The sequence below is a fragment of the Coptis chinensis genome, chromosome 4 (genome assembly GCF_015680905.1).
Source record: "Coptis chinensis isolate HL-2020 chromosome 4, ASM1568090v1, whole genome shotgun sequence".
Taxonomy (NCBI): domain Eukaryota; kingdom Viridiplantae; phylum Streptophyta; class Magnoliopsida; order Ranunculales; family Ranunculaceae; genus Coptis; species Coptis chinensis.
The window spans coordinates 313340-336007 of NC_141459.1; the positions used below are offsets into that span (position 1 = coordinate 313340).

Consider the following 22668-nt stretch of genomic DNA (forward strand, 5'->3'; position numbering starts at 1 on the left):
ATGGAAGATTCCATTTGTGCCACACATAAGTTCATCTTGACTGGAATGGTACGATTGTCCCAATCACCAGAATTCATGTATATATGTTGGGCTTTAACAAAAGGGATACAAAGACCAGTTTCAGCTGTCAAAGAAGTTATAGAAAACAGTCTAGACGCTTCTTCAACTTCCATCAATGTTATCATTAAAGACGGTGGTCTTAAACTCATTCAAGTATCTGATGACGGGCACGGCATTCGCGTAAGTTTTATCAATTAACTGAATTAGGGATTTATTTATTTATTTATTATTATTGTTGTTAATTTTGTTTTTTATTTGTAGTATGAAGATTTGTCGATTTTATGTGAAAGACATACTACGTTGAAGTTATCAGTGTATGAAGATTTTGTCTCATTAAGGATCCAAACAATGAATGTGACTATATGAGATAAGGAGAATGATACACTTGCAAGTGGTTGCAGAGAAAATGCCTAAGCATTTAATGATATGGTAAAAGTAACCAAGAATGTGCCAGCCAGAGTTGATGTTTCATTTGGACGGGGTCCAAACATGAAAAAAATGAATCTACTATACGTTAAAAGCGTGGTAGACTTATAGGATCCAAAGAGAGTGCTCCCAGGAGAGGAGATTATAAAATCAATGGGTTTTAGAGGTGAAGCATTGGCTAGTATGACTTATGTTACTCATGTTACTGTTACAACCATCACTGCTGGCCAATTACATGGTTATCGGTAAAATTTGGATCTATGCCAAAATTTCAAAGTTGATTTTTTGTTCATTAGTTAATTAATGGGGAATTGTTTTGTTGTTTAGTGTTTCTTATAGAGATGGTGTAATGGAAAATGAACCTAAGGCTTGTGCTGCTGTGAAAGGAACTCAAATACAGGTAAATAATTATACGTATTGAAATATGAGTGGATTTGTTTATGTTGGTTTTAATTGGGTTTAATATTGTGTGTGTTTTGGATTTCAGATTGAAAATCTATTTTATAACATGATGGCTCGAAGGAAGACATTACAGAATTCATCTGATGATTATGCGAAGATAGTTGATCTTATATGTAGGTTTGCAGTTCACCACATCAATGTCAGCTTTTCTCATACACTAAAAAAAGAGAGAAAATAAAATTTAAACCCTTGTTTCCCTCCTTTTCCTGTGGGAATCGACCCAACCTTAGGCGGTATGCTAAGGCTTGACCAACGGGCCACTGTACACCTTTTGGCGCGTATGATATGGGGATAGGGAGTAAAATGAAGGATTTTCCATGATGTGATTTCTACATTCTAATCTGTCTATTCAATTACATTTTAAGTCGCATGTATATATAGTACAGACTCTGGTGTAAGCCTGAGCAATAGACTTCAAAGGTCACGATCCTTCTGTGGGCCAGTAGTGTTTGGATTTATTTCAGGACTGATTGAAGTACCGAAACAAGGAAAATGTATATAGGACATAATAATCTATAATTTGACACTTATTTTTCGATTATGCACTTGCAGGTGGGAAACAAAGCGAGCTTCTGTTGTAAACTGGTGATTGTTGCTTGAAGATATTGAGATCCTTGGAGCAATTAAAGCTGTGGGTTTACCACTAAAAACATGTGTACATCCCACATCCCTTGTTGACTTGTTGTCCTCTATGGAGTACTGAGAATTTGAGATACCTATTAGGATTCAGATTGTATACTGAGAATTTGAGATGCCTATTAGGATCCAATAAATTATGTAATCAGAGCATGTTCCTTTTCAGCCCTATAAAGTTGGAATGCTTGATACACATGTAACAGGTACTTGTGGGTAATGCAAGTTAATTATTATAAAAATGCCCGTATTATCTTCTCTTGTTGCTCAGTTCAAGTTTAAGATAGATTTTTTCTTTCGATAGTGTGTAGGTTATAGGTAGGCTTACTTGATTGAAGAGTTAGCACAGGAGCTGGGAGGGAAGCAAAGTTTATTTTAGTCTGTGAAGGATGGTATTTCCAATTGTTATATTTGGTACCACACGATTTGCAACTCGATTTCATACTGTATTTTGAAAATGCTTGCAGTGCATGAAAATTTAGAGAAATGGAAAGAAAACTTGATGGTGTCTATAATGAGGCAATCCATGCTTCGCGTGCTGAAGCTGAAATTAATTAAATGGATAGTTTAAATCAGTTTTCTTCTCACTGGACACCATGGGTTGTAATTAAAATGAACAGTATACTAAACCTTAAACCATGTACTTTTGTATCTTAATCATTTGATTCTATTATTATATTTTGCATGTGTCCAAAGAATTTGATTCAGTTTCATGTGAAAATTTTCAACAGTTATACATTTTTCTACAATGCTTGCCTGGACAAAAAAAAAGCTATAGTGACCAAGATATCATCATCAACCAGGGTAAAGGATGTAAAGAATGGGATATCTTTTTCTTGTAAATCACTAAATCACCCATTAAGAAAGACTTAGTTGGGATATCTTTTTCTTGTAAATCACTAAATCACCCATTAAGAAAGACAACTAAGTCGGGAAGGATGTCGAAATGGTTTGATAAATGAGTTAGGTGTAGAATACCGAAACAAGCTCTTGGAAAAAAGTCAAGTACTGGCAGATTTTATTGCCGATTTTCCATATGAAGATGCTAATTGGCAAATGGAAGAATAGGAATTTTCCAAACTGCAAAAGGCTGAAGATATCATTGATAAAGATGACCCTATGGGCTGGAATAATAGGTGGAGAATGTTTGTTGATGGTTCATCAGGAAGTAAATAATGTGGTATTGGAGTGGTATTAGAGACAGCCGTTACTCTGGGTTTCCATGCATCAAATAATGAGGTAGAATTTGAAGCATTAATAGCAGGTTTAGAAATAGTAGAGTCTCTAACACACAGATTTATCAATATTTAGTGATTCACCGCCCGTTCAAACAATCGAGAGAATAGATCATTATAACTATAACAAATTTTTCAATACACTATCCATTTCGCATTCAACCAAAATCAACTCTCTTTCTCTATTTATAACAACACACACCACAATTTCTTTGATTTGGAGCAGCAAATTCTCATTGAACACGAACTTCACGTTTGCTCAGAAACTGTACACTTGAACATGCTATAACGGATGGGCCCATATTAAAGCCCAAACACACACGAACATACAATGGGCTTAAATATGGCCCAAGCCCAACTCATGCTCTTCTATATAAATACCTCAACAATCAACATCCAAAAATCATTTCCCTCATTTCCCACCTACGTTTTCAGACTCATCCTCAAAACTCCAAAAAAAAAAAAAAAAAAAAAAAAAAAAATGGAAATTGAGATTCTTCAAAGAGACTCATCATGAACACCATGCCTTCGGACATTTAACCAGTTATGGCAGCTCATAACTTTTCTTCATTCTACTCCAGTAGAGATGCGATGATGGTTTGTAGGCTATAGCAGGGGAAAAATTTGGTGTTGATTCAGTTCCTCAGTAATGAACAACCAAGGTGAGTGTATATTTACACAACATAAGCAAGATTATATTATACTTAACAATCACGATTTAATTATGATATTAGAATGTTGATAAATTGTGAAAGAGAATTTTCGTTAATTGAAACCTAATGTTTTTGATATCTCTACTATCCAGACATGTGTACAGTTATTTATCAGACCGTTCAAAGATTGGTGTACCCAATCTCAAGGCGAAGAAAAGGTAGTGTATTTTATTGACTTCCAGTTGAACTATTTATGTTTATGTAATTTTACAGATATTGACTTTGATCGAACATCATAAGGTACCTGGTTTCCAAAAATTCATAGTTGAAACATTCGCAACCAACTGTTGTTTCTACAGTGTGGTTGACAAATCTTTTGATCTTCGTGATGCAAATATTGTAAGTTGTTTTGCTCTTTTGTGTTAAAAAAAACTAATAATTGCCTTTTTTTTGCTCAGTAATAATTGCCTTTTGCATAATGATGATAGCTGAAGTTCATGCCATGATGCTATTTAGCCTGAAATTTTTACTTAAACATCTTGGTTTATTTTACCTAAACTTCTTGGTTTGTCATGTAAAAGACAAGGGGACGTGGTTTACTTCCATCATTAGGGAAAAGAAGAGCAACTTGTGTGTTCTTTTTCTTTTTCCTTTTTTTTTACTCGCAAAGTTCGAGAAATTTGTTCTTGGATAAATTTAGCCAATTCACTTTTTTATACATTTCAAGAAATGGAAAGACTAAAAGGATAACGCACCATTTTTTTTCTTTAACAGCTTATTGTAGACAACATTACAATTCAGTGTTCCTCAAGTGTTAGACCATTTGGGGATTGGATCAATAATCTTTATTGTGAAGTTGAATAATTTTCATAGACCTACTGAGTTTAGTTAGACCGTAGGAATAATTTTGTATGCTATCTGTTTTGAATCAGTGTAGCTCCATTTAGAATCTTATGATATCGTATACTTTTGTAGGTCATTACGCTTTCATTGTCCACTTGGCTCGCCTGGTATATGGGCGGTAAACTTAGTTGGTACCCCAAATCTTGGATACCTCCTTCAATGGATAGCTTTCAGCTAGCTCTTCAGTTTGGAATATTTGTTATGGCCATAGCCTACCCATGTGCACTGGGCCTGGCAACTACCACTGCAGTTATGGTTGGTACTGGAGTTGGTGCTTCTCAAGGTGTATTGATCAAAGGTGGCCAAGCACTTGAAAGTGCCCATAAGGTCAGCTTGACAGTTTTCTATAACTTCCTGACTACTATATACTAGAATTATGGGAAAATGTTTCCAAGTAAATAAGTATTACCACTATCGGATGTTACTTGACATAAAGATATGTTTGCTACTGTTTTTTCTCATCTGTCGAACTAACTCTTGGATGCTAAATTGTGCTTTTAAATCCAAATTTCTTCTGAAAACTCAAAATTGGTATGTGATGACCCAACTGCAATTACGGGGTTTCTTCTCTATATTTGTTCATAAATAGTTTTTTTTTTCTCTGATTATTAGATTTCTTTTGGAGACCAAGTCTGTCTTAGTAAATGAGTAGGAGAAAAAGCTTATGGATAGTAAAATTGTATCCAAAATTTTTGCACGGACGAGTATAATATTTTGAATGTGACCACCCTTTAGACGTAAATGTTTTGAATGTGGCTATGATGCAATATAATATCTTGATGCTAGCAAGAGTCCGATTTCTATTAGATGTTTCAAGAGAACCCAAGATAGTGTGGAAGTTTTTGCAATATCTAAGCAAATCTACATAACGGTTTCTGGTAACATCCATAAAAATATGTTAGGAAGAAGTTACTCTAGCATGTGGGAGCAATTGAAATTATTCTCAGATTTAGAAACTCGCCCATTACTTTGTTGGATAAGAAGGATTGACTATTTTGCAGCTAGAAGACTATAGATGCATTTTTGTATTCTGGAACTTGAAACCACTGCCTATACAAGTTTGGACCACTCGAAAAAATGGCCCAAATCAGTTGTATGGTTGAACTGCCAAATGATTGCATACAGAACAAAAACAACAATTCAGATTTCAATTGCATGACTCTTAGTGCTTCTTCTATCAAGGATCGGTGTCGTTGTTTTGGCAAGTAAAATGTTGAACATATTGGATTGTGATGGTTAGATATATAAGTTTGTGCTTCTACTACGAACACTATTCCAACATCCAAGTGTCATATTACTTGCTCGAGCATTTGCTAGCTTGAAGCGGTATGCGCTTCACAAGGCTTCATCCTTTCTCTTCCTCGACATCATAGCTCGACCCTTTTTTCTCTTATTATGTATATCACCATTTTTTTAATTTGCTGCCATGTATTTGAGATACACAAGTCAATTTTTTTGTTTAAATATTCAAAATTTTCATTGTCTACGCTTCTACAAAGACATGTCATCATGCCAACCGACATTGTGAAATACCGAGCCAATGTCCTCGATTAAATAGAAGCAATTACTCAAGACTACTTCTCCAGTTCATGCTCATCGAAAGCATGCCCAATTTACCTAAGGGTTGGATAATCGATTTCAAAGAACACCGCTACATAGATATTTTTGATGCACTAATATTTTATCTCATGCGTTTTGCAACGCACTTGCTAGGATGAGAGGCTCAAAGTACATGTTATTTTGAGCTATACTTAAAAGTTTATTGCTTAGGTATGTCTGTAAATCAAATAGGAATGGAGTTCCATTCAATTCAAAATTTAAACGGTTACTAGTGTGTCTGCTCAGACATAATGTCAATTGTAAGCGTGCTCACCCAAACTATGTTTACACTTTTCGGCAAGTTTTGTTTAATATCGCGTGCATAGCACGTGCATCTTGCTAGTATATATAGTTTGTCCAGTGTCTGGTGTGGGGGGAAAAGCAGTAGCAAATATTTTGTAGAGTCATAGTTGGTGTACTTCGAAACTCCAAATATTTTGTAAGGTTGCGCACACCTATAAGGAAAAATGGAGCTGATGATTATTAGTTGCTCTCTGAAAACTCTATTCTGTAGCAAGTGACTAAGTGCTCAAGTTTATAACCTCGATAGTAGGCTTTGTCAATTGTTTGTACAACTTTTCCCACATAACTGATAATACTTGCATTTCAGATAAGTAGAGGACACCAAAATTGATATATTTAAATCAGTCCCCATATTGTATCTACTGTGTTCCTACTTTATAACTCGTAGAGAAGTTTCAGAGACTGCAAAATAAGAGAAATCTGCTCGACTGCTCTGTCAGAAAGAAAATTCCCGTGCTCTTGCCCCTTGGGTTTTTCTCCCTAAAAGTTCAAGAGCCAGTGCAAGGCTGGTTTCTTTAGAACGTACTCATGCAGCTGGCGTTGTGGCCAAAATGCCCTGCGAAAAGTCTTGTGATATCTATCGGAACGTTTAGATAGCCGATATCCACAATTTCATGAAATGTCACGATATATAGGTATTTCTCCAAAACTTCTGTTTTTATCGTACCGAAAACTTAGAAACTGCTATTTTTACCGGAAACCGGAATGGAAATTAACGTCCTAGACGACGAGGGGCGGACCTAAGAGAGGGCTGGACCAGGCTTCAGCCCGGGGTCCTTTTGCTACAAAACAAAAAATACTATACTACCTAAACTACCTAAAGTCCAACTGCCCAAGGCAAAAAAGTCTGCCCACATACTTAGAAAGATCTCTAGGTGGTGGTATTTACCTCCAAATTTTTTCAAAACTCGAATTTTGAAAAACCAACTCTAAAGGAAGCAAATCCGGTAATATCACCCGCCTAAAGGCCCCCCCGATGCAAATTTTCGATTTCGGATGTGGATGCGGCGCTACAATGGTAATGTCGCACGTCATTCCAAATGTTGCGTGGGTTATTTTTTTTATTTTATTTTATTTATTTTATTTTTTATTTTTTAACTTTTTCAATTTAGCACGACATTCACCGTGACTGGGAATGTCGCGTGGGTTTTTTTTTTTTTACTTTTTTCAATTTGGGGCTTATTAGGGAGTGTCGCACGACCTCAATGACGCCACGAAGTGAAATTTATGGCCACCTAGAGTTGGTCAGATTTTGAGAAAAGTTTTGTCAAATTTCGGAGGCAAATTTGCAGGTGATACTACCACCACCTAGAGATGCTCTTAGAACTTGGGCTTGAAAGATTACAAACTGGCATGGCTATCATTTTTTAGGCTTTTAGCCCGGAGAGAGTTGAAGTCCTGGGTCCGCCCGTGGAAAAGATTTCAGCACACACCCCAGCCAACAAGAACATTCACCGTGTCTGACAACTGGACTGATTGACAATTGAAAAAAAAGCTAAAAACCGTCTTCATAACTCAATGGTAGATTAATTAGAGTTTCATAGTTCCAAGTTGCACTCGGTCCTCATCTCCATGCTTCAACTATTCTCTCATTCTTTGGTGATGCCTTAGCTACAACAGCCAAATTCTGATGACTACGATAAAATTCATCACTCAAGGGATCCCGTTTTTGCTACCATGATACAAGCTCTTCTGATAACGGCACTGAATCGATTGGAAGTACCTGCATGCGTATTGTGCCGCAAGTTGGCTAGATGAGTTGCCTTACTGTTACAGCAGTAGCCATAGCTTACAAAAAGGCCATGGAGTATTGAATAGAGTATGGGCCGAAATGTTTGAAACATTCCGCGGGAATTGTGATGTCTATCCACTAAAACATTTTTGAAAACTTCCGCGGGAATTGTGTCTATCTACTAAAACTTAGCAAATAAAATCTCTTAAAAGGTTGTTTTCCTAAAATGTAGGCATTAATTACAGAGCATGTCTTCATTGCGCAGGTAATATGGGCCTTTGGATCAGTACTTTTGCTATGCAATACACACACATTCTTTGGTATGAGTGGCAGAGATTTGATACGACGTGCGCACCATAGATTTAGCTTTATCCATTATTTTGTCCATCTCATTTTCTATATTTAAACATGTTCTCCTTTCTTTATTTCCTAAACTCGTCAAATACAGCCCCCATATCTCTCTCTTTCTTCATTAACTCTTTTCAAATACTCTTTTTTCCCTGATGAAGATTTTAAAACCCTTTCTTTGTTTAGTTGTAATCTTGTTTTTAAACCTTGTTAGCAACAATGTTGTCGAAGGTTCTCACAGAATTTTGCCTGAATATCAATCTGTTAGAGCAACTGTCGTGGAGCAAAAATATAGAAGTGTGTTTCACTTTCAACCTCCTATGCATTGGATTAATGGTATGTTTTCTTTCTTATTAATTGTTGTGATCTTGATGTTGCTGTTATTTGCTCCTAAACTTTTAGCCTAGGCCCCAGGGGAAGTTAGTTTAATTTCCATGATAATATGAATTGATTGAATGCTAAGTGATTATCACCACGGTATGATAATGCTTGTATGCTTTGATAACAGACGTGATTATTTTCAGCTCTTTTTTGTAACATGCACTGCTTTGATTTACTAACTTGTATGGCCTATCGTTGATGTCAAACGTATGGTAGGCATGTTTGGAGATATGGTATATGGGACTTTTTGGTTCATAGTCTTTTTCATGAATATTGACTTTATGGAGCAAAAAGAATATACTAGATTCAAAATGTAAAAGTTTATCTTAACCTTGTTTTACTCTCTTTAGGGGAATAAAAAAACTAGATATACTCCTAATTTTATTTCGTTAATATGCGACGATGTGGATGATTGTTGGGCTAAATATTTAGATAACTTTTGGATTTTGGAGAATTGAAATGGAAGCAACAAATGAATTTTATGGTTTTTGTAATTAGCATTGAATTCTTCAGCCTTTCAAAATTTGAGGTTTTGCACTTGCTAAGCGGTTTATCATTTAGATGCGTTATTTGTTGTTTTTTTATTGGTAGTTGAAGTACATGTGAAAGAATGTTAGTCTATTTATAGTTTTATACTATCTCATTTGGAATAAAAAAGAACTTTAGTTCATTTGTAGAAAATCTTCTCCACAAAGAGGCAACTATATATAGTTAATATTTTACCCAAAAAAAGCTATATATGAATGTGATTGACTAATGGTCCTGAGCAAAAGTCAAAATCATGGTCCTGATTGGCAATTATTTTTCACTTAAAGCCGTAGTGTTTGTTAAGTTGTTGCATTACTAAATAATCATATTATCCTATAACCCATCAATTTATGATATATGCATAACCACTTTAACTCTTAAATCCATTTGAGTTTATATCTACATCTAAATTTGAAATTTGATATGATAGGTTTTCATTTAGTTTGCTCTTTGTTAATCATGTTTTCACCCAATTAAACACTTCAAAACATTAATATCGTCAATATTATTAACTTATCAAGTAGTTCGAAAACACCAATGGCCAAAATAAATTCCCTTTTGAGTCGATTCTAGACACTAAGATCATAAATTGAATACCCTCTAGGAAGATTCTGGGTCCGTCTATGGTCATATAATAAATGAATTTTACTTTTAGTGAAGAAGATGATTGATAATTTCCTCGTATCGTATGCACATGCATTATCTAAATATAAATCATAACCATTTTTAAATGAAGAAAGAAGTTGTAGTGCAGCCAAATGATTGATACGTATGGTCTTTTTTCAATTAGATAATTACTTTAATGTATCTAAAAGATTGATTAGTTTTTTTTTTTTTTCTAGTATATATGAACATGGATACAAGTGTGATAGTGTACATGGTTCGGCTCTTTGGCATGTCTAAGAACCACTTTCTGGGGCTTTGGGCCTGTTTTAACTCATGAAATTTATTTGATATCTATATCTATATCTTACTATATTATAAAAAAATGGGGTAGGAGGAATAGTCTTTAGGTGTCACATTTGTGTCCGTCATAGGAGCAGAATGGTAATTACCTGATTTTCAGAGACTTAAAAAACCAAAACTGATGGCAAAAGAGTAAATATTTGAGTGTTTAAGTCTTAAAGATAAAAGCGGTGGGCCAAGCATAATAGCGTCCACATATAATTTTTTTTTTGTCATTTTCGGTTTTTTTATCTGTTCGGTAGACCACTAAAATAAAATAATTAAAAAAATATAAAAAGAGAGAGACAGACAGACGGTGTTTTTTTTTCCTCTCTCCGGCTCTATGTATACTAAATATTTTTTTGCTCACGTGCATAGCACGTGGTGTTTGCTAGTCTATATCTTAAAGTTTCTACAAGTGGTATTTTTCTAGCTCTATCAAAATTTTAAGTCATCTCCTATTAAAACGGGAATTTCTCTCCTATTTGAAAAACGGAAATCTTTTTTTACAACGTGAATTCCTCTCCTATTATAACGGGAATTTTGTTCTTATTAAAACAAATTCTAGTACTTCTAATTAAAGCGGGAATCATTCTCCTATTAAAATGGGAATTTCTCCGTTATTGAAAATGAAAAATCTAGCATATCTAATTAAAACGGGAATTATTCTCCTATTACAACATGATCTTTCTCCCAATTGAAAAAATGGGTTTTTAAAACTTAATTAAAACTTTATTTAAAACAATTTGTTAGAAAATTAAAATGGGTTAACGACTAAAACGGTAGTTCCAATTTTCTAAAAAAAATCTAAATGTTTTCAAAAGAGCCAGTGGCGTATGCACGGACCTACAAGCTAGTCTTAATATTAAAGTTTTCACAAGGGGTATTTTTCGAGCTCTATTAAAAGTCATCAACTTAATAATTAACTTAAAACGGGAAACTTTTTTCCTTTTAGAATCCAACTTCAAACGGGAATATATTTTTTTTTTTTAACCAAAACTCAAATAGTAACATAAAAATTCTTTATTTCCAAATTAAAATGGGATTTGGAGCCCAATTAAAAAATACGGATTTTTAAAACTTAATTAAAATAATTTGTTAATAAATTAAAATGGGATTTTTAAGACTTGATTAAAACAATTTGTTAGTAAATTAAAACAAATTAGCGACGAAAATAGAAATCACAATTTGTTATGATTGTTGAGCAAATTTTTAAGAGCCGGTGCGTATGCACGAGTCTACTTTCTAGTACAAATATAAATACAACACATACTTCGTTTCTTTGGCCTCCATAATTCTTAAGCTTAAAAAAAAACACTCACACTTTTGGGCTAGTCACGACGACATATGATGAGAATTAAATACTAAATATTTTTTTGCTTTTGGGCTCCCTTGTTACGTTTTCACATTCCAAAAATTAGTTACAGGAAGTGACTATGTTCACATATTTAATTTGATATAGTTTCAAATTTTTAATACACAATTCTTTCGAGTTCATTCCATAATGCACCCAAGGCCATATTTTACTATTTTACTAGAATCCAATTTGTGTATCATCTAATTTTTTGTTTTTTGCAACTTCCTTTGAGGTAGATTTCATCTCCATAATTCATCTAAATCCTATTAACTGAACTTGCAAGTATTTTATGCATATGGTTTTCTGAATTCTTCACCAAAATATAGTCGCAAGTCACGTAATTTACTATCTGCAAAGAACAATTGCTATTGATTTTACAGTAATAGATTTCATTTCAGATAATACAAACCAATGCCATACTATTTTACAAATAAATGAATGATGCACTGGTGTATACTTTATTCTTTTAATACCTGACATTTCTTTTCCTTTTCTTGAATGGCACCTTTCAACAAATGAACCACCAGATCCAAATGGTATGTTGTTCTCTATCTTAATTAGTTGTTTTCCATTTCTTATGATTTTTTTAGTGTTTTATGGTTCTGATCATATCTTTTTGTGTTTGTGTTTGTGTTTGTTTTGTGACTATTATTTTATGGAACAGCTCCAATGTATTACAATGGGATTTATCACCTTTTTTACCAGTACAACCCCTATGGTTCTGTTTGGGGAAATATAGTATGGGCTCATTCTTATTCAACTGATTTAATCAATTGGATTCCACTCGAGCCAGCAATATATCCTTCAGAACCATTTGACATCAATGGCACTTGGTCAGGATCAGCTACTATTCTTCCAGGCAATAAGCCTGCGATCATGTACACTGGTATTGACTCACGAAACCGGCAAATACAGAACTTAGCATTTCCTAAAAACATGTCAGATCCACTTTTAAGAGAATGGGTTAAACCTAGCTACAACCCTGTGATAGACCCTAACAGATTTATGAATGCAAGTGCTTTTAGAGACCCTACAACTGCTTGGTTGGGCAAGGATGGGAATTGGAAAGTTTTGATTGGACATAAAAGAGATAGTCGTGGCATTGTAGAAATCTATAGAAGTAGAGATTTTAAAACATGGATCAAGCACAAACACCCATTGCATGCAGTTGATAACACAGGAATGTTCGAATGTCCAGATTTTTTCCCTGTTTTGTTAAAAGGGAAAGAAGGAGTAGAAACTTCAGTGAGCGGGAATCATGTCAAACATTTTTTGAAGGTTAGCCTCGACCTTTTGAGGTATGAATATTACACAGTTGGTCATTATTATCCGGAGACAGAGCGATATGTACCAGATACTACTTCTTCTGATAATTCGTCGGGACTGAGGATGGATTATGGAAATTTCTATGCATCTAAGACGTTCTTCGATCAGAGCAAGAATAGAAGAGTTTTGCTTGGTTGGGCCAATGAGTCTGACACTAAGATGGACGATATTAGAAAGGGTTGGGCGGGAATTCAGGTGAATTTCTTAATGCATATTTTTCTTCTTTGTTGATATATAATCTCAATTGCTCATTCATGTGATGTCTGTTTTTCAACTGAAAATAGACATGTACTTATTTTACTGATTTTCTTTTCATATATGTGATGGTTCGATCTTGCTAAAGACATCCTACAAGATGGTGTACTTTCAGGAGTAAATTCTAGCTGTTGTTCATTCCTTTATTTCTAAATTACCTATATCTTGCAGACAATACCAAGGACATTGTGGCTTGATGAAAGTGGAAAACAGGTAGTTCAGTGGCCCATCATGGAAGTTGAAACTCTTAGGGGACTTTCAACTCACATGAGCAATGTAACCCTAGCAGTGGGAGCTCAAATCAAAGTTCAAGGAATCACGTCTGCACAGGTTTGTGTTGTTATATTTCATTGTATTATTTGTTCCCATAAATCATTTTCAATTATCTTAATTTTTATCCCATTCACTTCAAGAACATATTGGTTTCGTTTTTTTACATTTTGTTTGAGAAATTTTTTCATTCTTTTGATATTTCCAGGCCGACGTTGAAGTTACCTTTTCTTTGCCGAGCTTAGAGTATGCGGAACCATATGACCCTGCTTGGGTTGATGCAGAACGAGTATGTGGCTATAAGGATGCTTCTAGTCCAGGCGGATTAGGACCCTTTGGACTTTTAACCTTGGCTTCCGACAAGATAGAGGAATATACAGCTGTATTCTTCCATGTTTTCAGAGCTCAGGACAAACCTGTGGTGCTTATGTGCTCTGGTGGTAAAATGTAAGTTTACTTTTTGGTGCTTATCATTAGAGCAGTAGAGCAGTAGATATTAATTCTGTAGGTACTAATTATCCTTTCGGTTTGCAATAAAACCAGGTCTTCTTTAAAGACAGATGCATACAAGCCATCCTATGGAGGTTTTGTAGACGTAGATATAAAAGATGGGAGCCTATCTCTTCGTAGTTTGGTACGTTCTCAACATATGTGCTCTCGCGATTCATTTATACTGATTTTGAATGGTTTCTCATTTATTTATCTAATGTTATTTTTATGTAGATTGATCATTCGATTGTAGAAAGTTTTGGTGCTGGAGGAAAAACATGCATTACATCTAGATCGTATCCGACTCTAGCAGTAGGGGAGGACGCTCATTTGTTTTTATTCAACAACGGGACTACACCCATCATTGTAAGGAAGATAGATGTGTGGAGCATGGGTAAGCCAAAAATGAATTAAGATAGAGTTTAGGATGTTTAGGTGCTGAAATAGATTGTGGTTAGAGTTATGGACAACTTGATTTTAATTGGTTAGCTTGATTTTAATTGGAAAGTAGAAAGGGAGGATGTTCATTGTAAACCATCATAAAGGTGATGCTTATTAGTTATTACTTTGTGGAGGTTTTTCTCATGATGAACCTTGTCTCACTTTTGTGATTAATCACGGAAAACTTTTGCTTATAGTTTCTTTGAACCAATTGTATTGTTTCATGAAGTTCTAATTCAATTACAAATCGATATAGAGACTGTTGAGAAGTAATACCTTCGGGGTGTAATTGTCGAAGAAACAATTGTGAAGCACCTAGTAGACCTTCTTGAGTCTCTTTTGTTGTTTTTTGAACTACAACTGAGTTGAACACTTAATTCTTACACTTCATGTACTTTTCATCGAACTGTTAGCTGAAATGAGTGTTTAATAGAGAGATATATAGTACTTCCAGTCTCTTCTCCATCCACTTTGTCTTGTGTACAATGTGCGAAGCAATTCTTTAAGTTTCTCGTTCGATCAGCTTGTTGAATGAATGACAAGTTTTGGCACAACAAGCATGAAGCACATGCCCATGGGGTGAGATCAATTAATTTAGTCTAAATCTGGCACCTTAGATCACTCGACTAGACTGTCTATTCGTTGTTAAATGTCACTTTACAAGTTGAACTTTTGGGAATTGGGAATACTAGTGCATGGACTAGGTGTTGTTACAAACTTTGAGGCTGAATGCGCTGCTATAGTACTGGCCATGGAAATGGCAGTAAAGCAAATTTGATGGTGTAACTTCCCGTCTACTGTTGTATGCAGATAAAAGAAAACAATAGAATGCGCCAAGGCACGGATTAGCTATAGTAGTATCCTGGGTGTGTATGGAGGCAGCATGTCTTCTCTCTCAATATAGAAATGGCGGTAAACAACAAATTTGATGGTGCTAACCTCAAATACCTTAGTCATCAATGTGGGACTAAACAACACACAAGTATTTGAAATACACATGAAGATTCCAACATCTACCACCACTGTTCTACAAATTTGCATAGCAGTTAACGACACCTATCAAAACTTGAACTGAGTAAGAACTGAAATCGTATCTGTTTACGCTTTATATGTTTGGAAGTAAACAAAATATAATGTTTGGACTCTGTCTACAACTTCCTTTAAAGTTGAGCAATCTGCACTGGCTTTTTGAGAACTTCTTGAAGACTTCTCATGATTCTTGGCTCGCCTGGAGGTGATTGCTCTTTCGAGGGTCCATTCCTTATTGCTCGGAAAACCGGACCAGAGTTTTCAGTTGCAGGAAAAACCAAGCAATCTATGTAAACAAGTACTACCGTCTTGGCATCTCCAATAGTAATGAAGGCTACTATTGCTCCTCCAGTAATCTTGTCTACCTTTGATTTTCAATCAATTGCTATTTTCGATAAAAGAAAAGCGGATACAAAGTAAGTGCAATACAAGGAAGTGAGAAACTCAAATAGAGAGTAATTCTGGCCATAGTACCAAAGCAAATAAACTGCAGTAGTTTACAATGTAGATATTACCAGTTTAGAAGAACAACTTGCGCGCCAAAGTTACATGACATTCCACAGCCCAATTCTATAGTACAATTATAAAATCCAACATGCTTACGTGTATAGTATATGGGGTTAAGATAGGCCTATTATTTCTGCATTTGTTTTAGTTACACTAGGAACATTCAGAGTTTTCCTAACAGAGAGCATATATATGGCAAAATGGAGAGCTGATTCAATATTGGAAACATTCATCGATCTAGCCAGATCTTAAACTTGCTCCGAAGAGATAGATTACAACTCACGGCAGAACGACTGAGTAATTGCTCAAGCAAACTCGGTGACATAATACAGAATGGCACATGGCAAGTTGGGAATGATATGCAGCTGGTTCTTGATATGGCAGGCATCAGTCAAGGTATCTAACAGAGTTGAGGATCACTCTCTATTTATTTTTTTCTCACTTCCTTGTACTGCACTTACTTTGTATCCGCTTTTCTTTTATCGAAAATTGCAATTGATTAACTTGATTGAAAAGGTGGTTGTAAAAGAGTGTTTTAGTCTTCCCTCACATACAAGATTAGGAGGAGAAGGGGGTTAAATATTGGAAATACCGAGTTCGTTGTTGAGCGAACTGCCTACGTATCTATCTCTCGATTCTGGGGGGAGAGAAAAATCAGGTATGGTGTAATTCATATAGGGGATATTTATAGTTGGTGAAAGTGGATCCCTATCCAACACGTGTAATGACAAACACAAATGTATGGTTGAGATTGAGAAGGAGTATTAGAATGGTGTTGGTAGGAATTTTGTAATGATGGGGAGTGGTTACAGTGATTCGTAATTTGTGGTGATGAAGTGTGTAAGTACAGCTTTGGCAATGATTGTTTCTAGAAGGTAGGCTGAGTCATGAGATAGATCGCTCTGTATGAAGATATGCGAGCCGATCTATTCTAAAGCGATCTCGTAGCTCGTGGATGTGAGTTGATGATGTAGGTCACTCTTAAGGCAGTTAGGGGAACTAAGTCAGAGGTTAGTGTAGTATTTCCTCTATGCTGAACACGTGCTTGATATCCCTGAATGAGGATATTACTCCCTCACACAACCCCCTCTTAGTAGGGCGCGCTGTTATTTGAAGCGACCTGCTAAGGGAAAACGATGGCGCGTGTTTAGCACGAGTGAAGATGCGAACTGGTGTGAGAATACCCACCGTGCTATGTAAATCAGTTCGTGTTGTATGACGAACTGATGTGGGGTGATAGTTGGCACACGACTGGCACGTGACAGAATATGGGCAGTTAGTGAGGAAACGTGTCGCCGCTTTTTCCGGAATCTTGACAAACACATAATATAATTAAGACTTTGACAAACAATTATACACAAGGAAAATTTTAATAATAACCATCACCAAAATTTGACTAAGTATATATATCACTAAATGAATAACATGTAAATTAAAAGATATAGATGTATGGATATAGCATAATCTACCAACATACTATTTCAATATAATCCCTATATACCTTAGGCAACTAGACCTTAGTCAATACAAGCTAAGGAACCACTAAAACAAGCTATTGACTAGTATAAGTAACTCAACCATCAACGTCCAAAAATCATTTCCCTCATGAACACGAACTTCACGTTTGCTCAGAAACTGTACACTTGAACATGCTATAACGGATGGGCCCATGTTAAAGCCCAAACACACACGTACATACAATGGGCTTAAATATGGCCCAAGCCCAACTCATGCTCTTCTATATAAATACCTCAACAATCAACATCCAAAAATCATTTCCCACATTTCCCACCTACGTTTTCAGACTCATCCTCAAAACTCTAAAAAAAAAAAAAAAAAAAAAATGGAAATGGAGATTCTTCAAAGAGACTCATCGTCATCAATGGAACCACCAAAGATCCACCGTTTAGAAGAATCAGTAGTAAACAGAATCGCAGCTGGTGAAGTTATACAAAGACCAGTTTCAGCTGTCAAAGAAGTTATAGAAAACAGTCTAGATGCTTCTTCAACTTCCATCAATGTTATTATTAAAGATGGTGGTCTTAAACTCATTCAAGTATCTGATGACGGGCACGGCATTCGTGTAAGTTTCATCAATTAATTGAATTAGGGATTTTTTTATTTATTTTTATTATTATTGTTGTTGTTAATTTTGTTTTTTTTATTTGTAGTATGAAGATTTGTCGATTTTATGTGAAAGACATACGACGTCGAAATTATCAGTGTATGAAGATTTGCAGAGTATAAAATCAATGGGTTTTAGAGGTGAAGCATTGGCTAGTATGACTTATGTTGCTCATGTTACTGTTACAACCATTACTGCTGGACAATTACATGGTTATCGGTAAAATTTGGATCTATGCCGAGATTTCAAAGTTGATTTTTTGTTCATTAGTTAATTAATGGGGAATTGTTTTGTTGTTTAGTGTTTCTTATAGAGATGGTGTAATGGAAAATGAACCTAAGGCTTGTGCTGCTGTGAAAGGAACTCAAATACAGGTAAATAATTATACGTATTGAAATATGAGTGGATTTGTTTATGTTGGTTTTAATTGGGTTTAATATTGTGTGTGTTTTGGATTTCAGATTGAAAATCTATTTTATAACATGATGGCTCGAAGGAAGACATTACATAATTCATCTGATGATTATGCGAAGATAGTTGATCTTATATGTAGGTTTGCAGTTCATCACATCAATGTCAGCTTTTCTTGCAGAAAGGTTGGTGTAGTACCTCCTCTCCTTTAATTTTACTTTATAAGCCCCTAAAGTTTTCACAAGAAATTGCGTTGGAAGTACTTTTAGTAATTTATTGTTTTTGTTAATCTTATTTAGCATGGGGCAGCTAGGGCGGATGTCCATACAGTCTCTACTTCATCAAGGATTGATGCGATCAAATCTATTTATGGTGCATCTGTTTCCCGTGATCTAATGGAAGTAACGGCATCTGAGAATGATTCGTCTTCCTTGATCTTCAATATGCACGGTTATATCTCGAATTCAAATTACATTGCAAAGAAAATGACAATGGTGCTTTTCATCAATGGTATGCCCTCGTAGAGTAAATGGTTGGTTTTAGCTGATGTATCCTATGATGTGGTTGCAAATTAATTTGGACATTAGTTTGAGTCCTAGCATGTTTTCTTGGCTTGAAAATCCCTCAAGCTTACCATGTACAAGGCAAATTTATATAATAACTTTCATTTGAGAGAAAAGTCACCTAAGAGTTATCATGTGTTTAATACTCAAAATTTGAATTTCAGGAAAGTGATGGATTTAGTAGTTATACCAAACTTTTGTATTGTCAAAGTAATTCCAACTCAGAAGGAAGAATGTATTGTAGTGCAAATATTTTTATTTTCTGGAGTCTATCTTTTGTACCTATCCCTACTTATTCCAAACCCTTAGACTTATCGGAAATGAGGTAATAGTCATTTGTTCCACGGTTTATGAGATATTACTCCTGGAACATCTTAATTGATAAGACATCATCCACCTGACCCTGCCCCCTTCTTTATGTGTTTGGTCTAATTTACTTTCCAATTTCACTAACTATTGTTATTATTGTTATTTCAGATAGGTTAGTGGAATGCTCTGCCTTGAAGAGAGCCATTGAAGTTGTTTATACTGCAACCCTGCCAAAGGCAGCAAAGCCCTTTGTCTATATGTCTATAATACTGCCACCCGAGCATGTGGATGTAAATGTACATCCGACAAAGAGAGAGGTATAACAAATCCATTCTGTCATTGGCAAAATGTTTCATTTCTGTGCGAGGCTTAGTCGTGCCCAGCTGTTGTACTTATCAGTTATCACTTAATCTGTGCTCTTAATAAAATTGTCTTTATTGTTTTTCAGGTTAGTCTTTTAAATCAAGAAAAAATTGTTGAGACCATACAAACCACTGTCGATTCAAAGTTACGATGCTCAAACTCAACGAGGGCATTTGTCACACAGGTAAACTCATGTGAACTTGAATTGTACAACTCTGCATACAAACACAGGCATGCCTTTGCTAAAACTACTTCTCTTCTTTGAGTCGAAGGAAATTAATGAACACGGCTTTAGTCTGGACTATAGTTAGTGGGTGATACTCTCAAAAAGCATAGACTATGTATAACATATTTTTGCTGTACTTAAATGAACAGTAAATTATAGGTGTTTGTAGATTGGTTCATTTGCAATAAATAATAGACTTCTTTCTAGATTCAACTTTTACGTTCTTTTGTAAAGTTTAAATATTGCAAGAAAATTGAAATATTACGCTTTTAGTGCAAAATAGTCCTTCTCATAGCTGCAAAGCATAGCACTAGTCTTGCTGTAGGTGTTATGGAATTGTATGAAGGGAAACCCCCATGGTTGTATAAATGGGAGGTCCCTGAGTCAATTTATTTTAGATTTGATAACTGAATGTCTCTGGACAGTCAGATGCTTGTAATTTTGTTATTATCAATATATCGACAGCTCATTTAGCAAAAAAGAAAAGAAAAAGTCATTTTTGTTATTATTAGCGATAGAAGGAAGTTGTAGAGATAGATGTTGGACCTACCAAAGGTTGCTCTGGAATTTGACATAATATGTTTCTAATCAGTTTGCGGTGCTAGTTGCATCATCTCATATTTCGGTTTAAATGTTCTCTTCCTCTGGTTCATAGAGTTTAGAGTTCGTTTAAATCACCCTCACAATTTGTTACAAAGAAATGGTTAGGTTATATATCTATGGTTGATTGAAGCTTTTTATATAAATTGCCTTCTGACAAAGTTTTTCTGCACCCTTCTTATCCGGTTGCTTTGCTTTGTCGCATGCACAAAGCAGACTGCACAGTCATCTCCATCTGTTCCTCTTGGTGCAAGCAAGGATTCCAATCATGATTCCTCACCCTCTGGTAAATAGAGCATTTGATTGCCATAGGCCATAGCAGACTTCTGCCTCGTGTAGCTCTGTATACTATTTTCTTTCAGAACGTCCTTGATTGGCTGAAATGTTTTCTTAAATTCAGTTGGGCCCAAATCTCAGAAAGTCCCAGTGAATAAAATGGTTAGGACAGATTCAACAGATCCTGTTGGAAGGATGCATGCATATTTGCTGGACCAGACTCTTAAAAAGAATGAATGCAAGTCCAGCTTGACATCCATGCGGTAAGATTCCATATTCTCCATTTCTCCTACTTGGTGTATCTTTGTTTTTTTTTAAAAAAAAGTCTTTAGTCTGTTTATGCTTAACTGTTATGAATTTGCCCGTAGCCCAGTAGGGTGAAAACCATCTACTTAGCACACTTATTTCTAGAAGAAATGATGAGTTGTGATGGAAAACCTGTGAAACTAATGCCAAATAGATTTCCTGTCTATCAAGTGCTCGTATAAAAAACGTCATGTTATAAAAATGGTGTCATCTTTCTATTGCAACTTAGCGTGTCCTAAGTGCTCTCTCCTGTAGGCTTTGTCTCACTGTGTATCTTGTAATCATTTGATGCACTCCCTGTCTAGTATGCAAGTCGACATGAAGAACTGTACTATATGTATTGCAAATGGTTCCAAGGTTCATATAGACACTCAAAGGATTATATTCAATGTTTATTTTGGAATGTATTCTGAAATTTCTAATTTTTTTGAAGCTCTTGTGTTGTTTTGGAGTTAGATTCAAAGTTAATCTTGACTGTAACTATTGATTGAACTTAGATTTATGATTGGTCATATTTGTTTTGCTCATATTTTCGAGTTCCAAGGTTCATATAGACACAAAGAATTATATTCAATGTTTATTTTGGAATGTATTCTGAAATTTCTAATTTTTTCGAAGATCTTGTGTTGTTTTGGAGTTAGATTCAATGTTAATCTTGACTGTAACTATTGATTGAACTTAGATTTATCATTTATGATTGGTCATATTTGTTTTGCTCATATTTTTGAGTTTCATTTGTAGATGTGCTGTAAGGCAGAGAAGGAACCCAAAGGAAACTGCAGATTTGACCAGTGTCCAGGAGCTCTTAAATGAAATTGATACTAAATGTCATTCTGGTATACTTTTCATTTTTTTTTTGAAATCGTAAACTTTATGGAGGTGAAAATTTTCTTATAATTGAGATGCTAGCTGGTCTCTCGTATTGTGTTTGTATTATTGTAGGTCTGCTGGACATTGTAAAACACTGTACATACGTTGGAATGGCTGATGATCTTATGGCTTTGCTTCAGCATAGCACTCGTCTATATCTTGTGAATGTTGTGGACTTGAGGTATTACTTAGATCTTGACGCAAACCTCTACACACAACCAAAAAGTGAACTTGAAGTCTATGATTTCCGTAAGAGATTTTACTCCTTTCAATACCTGATGCATCTTGCATGTTTACTCGTTTCAATGCTTGATTTTACACTGTTGGTCATTTCAACACTTGCATGTTTTCTCCTATGCGAACGGAATACATTTGTACATATATTATATACTGAAAGCTCTATCATGCCTCATGAAAGCTGGATGATCCCTTAACATTAGCAACCTCCATTCGTGATTATGAACTACATCATCTAAATCACTGTTTCTGTTGAGCCATCATAGAACTCAGATGATAGTGTCTCCTTTGTAGAAAAGAGCACTTAAACTTAAAAGGACCCCATCAGTATATCCTCCACCGCCACTCATTCTTTAATCACATGCATATTCCTTCATCTGCCCATTTCTGGTTAGTGCACCCTAACCGATGCTTTTCTAACCCAAACCTCTATACAGAAGCCTGAACTACTTCCATTTTCATTCTTTATAGTATAAAAATAAAGGGATTCCATTGCCCAC

The 22668-nt window shown here is 35.3% G+C and overlaps 2 protein-coding genes and 1 long non-coding RNA gene across 5 annotated transcripts in view; all 3 read left to right on the top strand.

Annotated features, from left to right (window-relative positions):
• The window catches only part of MLH1 (MUTL-homolog 1), a 27387-nt gene continuing 4719 nt past the window's right edge, over positions 1–22668 (top strand). For 2 of the 3 annotated variants that reach the window (XR_015221194.1, XM_086605931.1), the window contains exons 1-11: positions 17666–17965; positions 18054–18226; positions 18309–18381; positions 18469–18603; positions 18718–18928; positions 19459–19607; positions 19739–19837; positions 20696–20765; positions 20880–21018; positions 21803–21897; positions 22004–22112. Coding sequence is in view for 2 of the 3 variants with exons in the window: in XM_086605931.1 (XP_086462057.1) it covers positions 17726–17965; positions 18054–18226; positions 18309–18381; positions 18469–18603; positions 18718–18928; positions 19459–19607; positions 19739–19837; positions 20696–20765; positions 20880–21018; positions 21803–21897; positions 22004–22112 (1493 nt within the window). In the remaining variant the exon portion in view is untranslated. Of the gene's footprint in view, positions 241–17665; positions 17966–18053; positions 18227–18308; positions 18382–18468; positions 18604–18717; positions 18929–19458; positions 19608–19738; positions 19838–20695; positions 20766–20879; positions 21019–21802; positions 21898–22003; positions 22113–22668 lie in introns of those variants that run through there. The other variant, XM_086605932.1, reaches the window with a different exon arrangement.
• On the top strand, positions 2849–3926 carry LOC147500919 (uncharacterized). Its single transcript, XR_015219758.1, has 2 exons — positions 2849–3478; positions 3622–3926. It is a non-coding gene; the product is annotated as an uncharacterized LOC147500919 (long non-coding RNA).
• LOC147500920 (beta-fructofuranosidase, insoluble isoenzyme 1-like) lies at positions 8420–14619 on the top strand. Its single transcript, XM_086605928.1, has 7 exons — positions 8420–8690; positions 12093–12101; positions 12230–13086; positions 13318–13476; positions 13625–13863; positions 13960–14050; positions 14140–14619. Exons 1-7 carry the CDS (start codon positions 8510–8512, stop codon positions 14317–14319), a joined length of 1716 nt encoding a protein of 571 aa, XP_086462054.1. The 5' UTR covers positions 8420–8509; the 3' UTR covers positions 14320–14619.

Bases quoted from the DNA above. Each gene is read 5' to 3' on its own strand.
- LOC147500920 (XM_086605928.1), top strand. From the start codon at position 8,510: ATGAAGATTTTAAAACCCTTTCTTTGTTTAGTTGTAATCTTGTTTTTA. The intron at 13,477-13,624 runs GTTTGTGTTGTT...TGATATTTCCAG, and splicing joins AAGGAATCACGTCTGCACAG to GCCGACGTTGAAGTTACCTT. The intron at 14,051-14,139 runs GTACGTTCTCAA...ATTTTTATGTAG, and splicing joins GCCTATCTCTTCGTAGTTTG to ATTGATCATTCGATTGTAGA.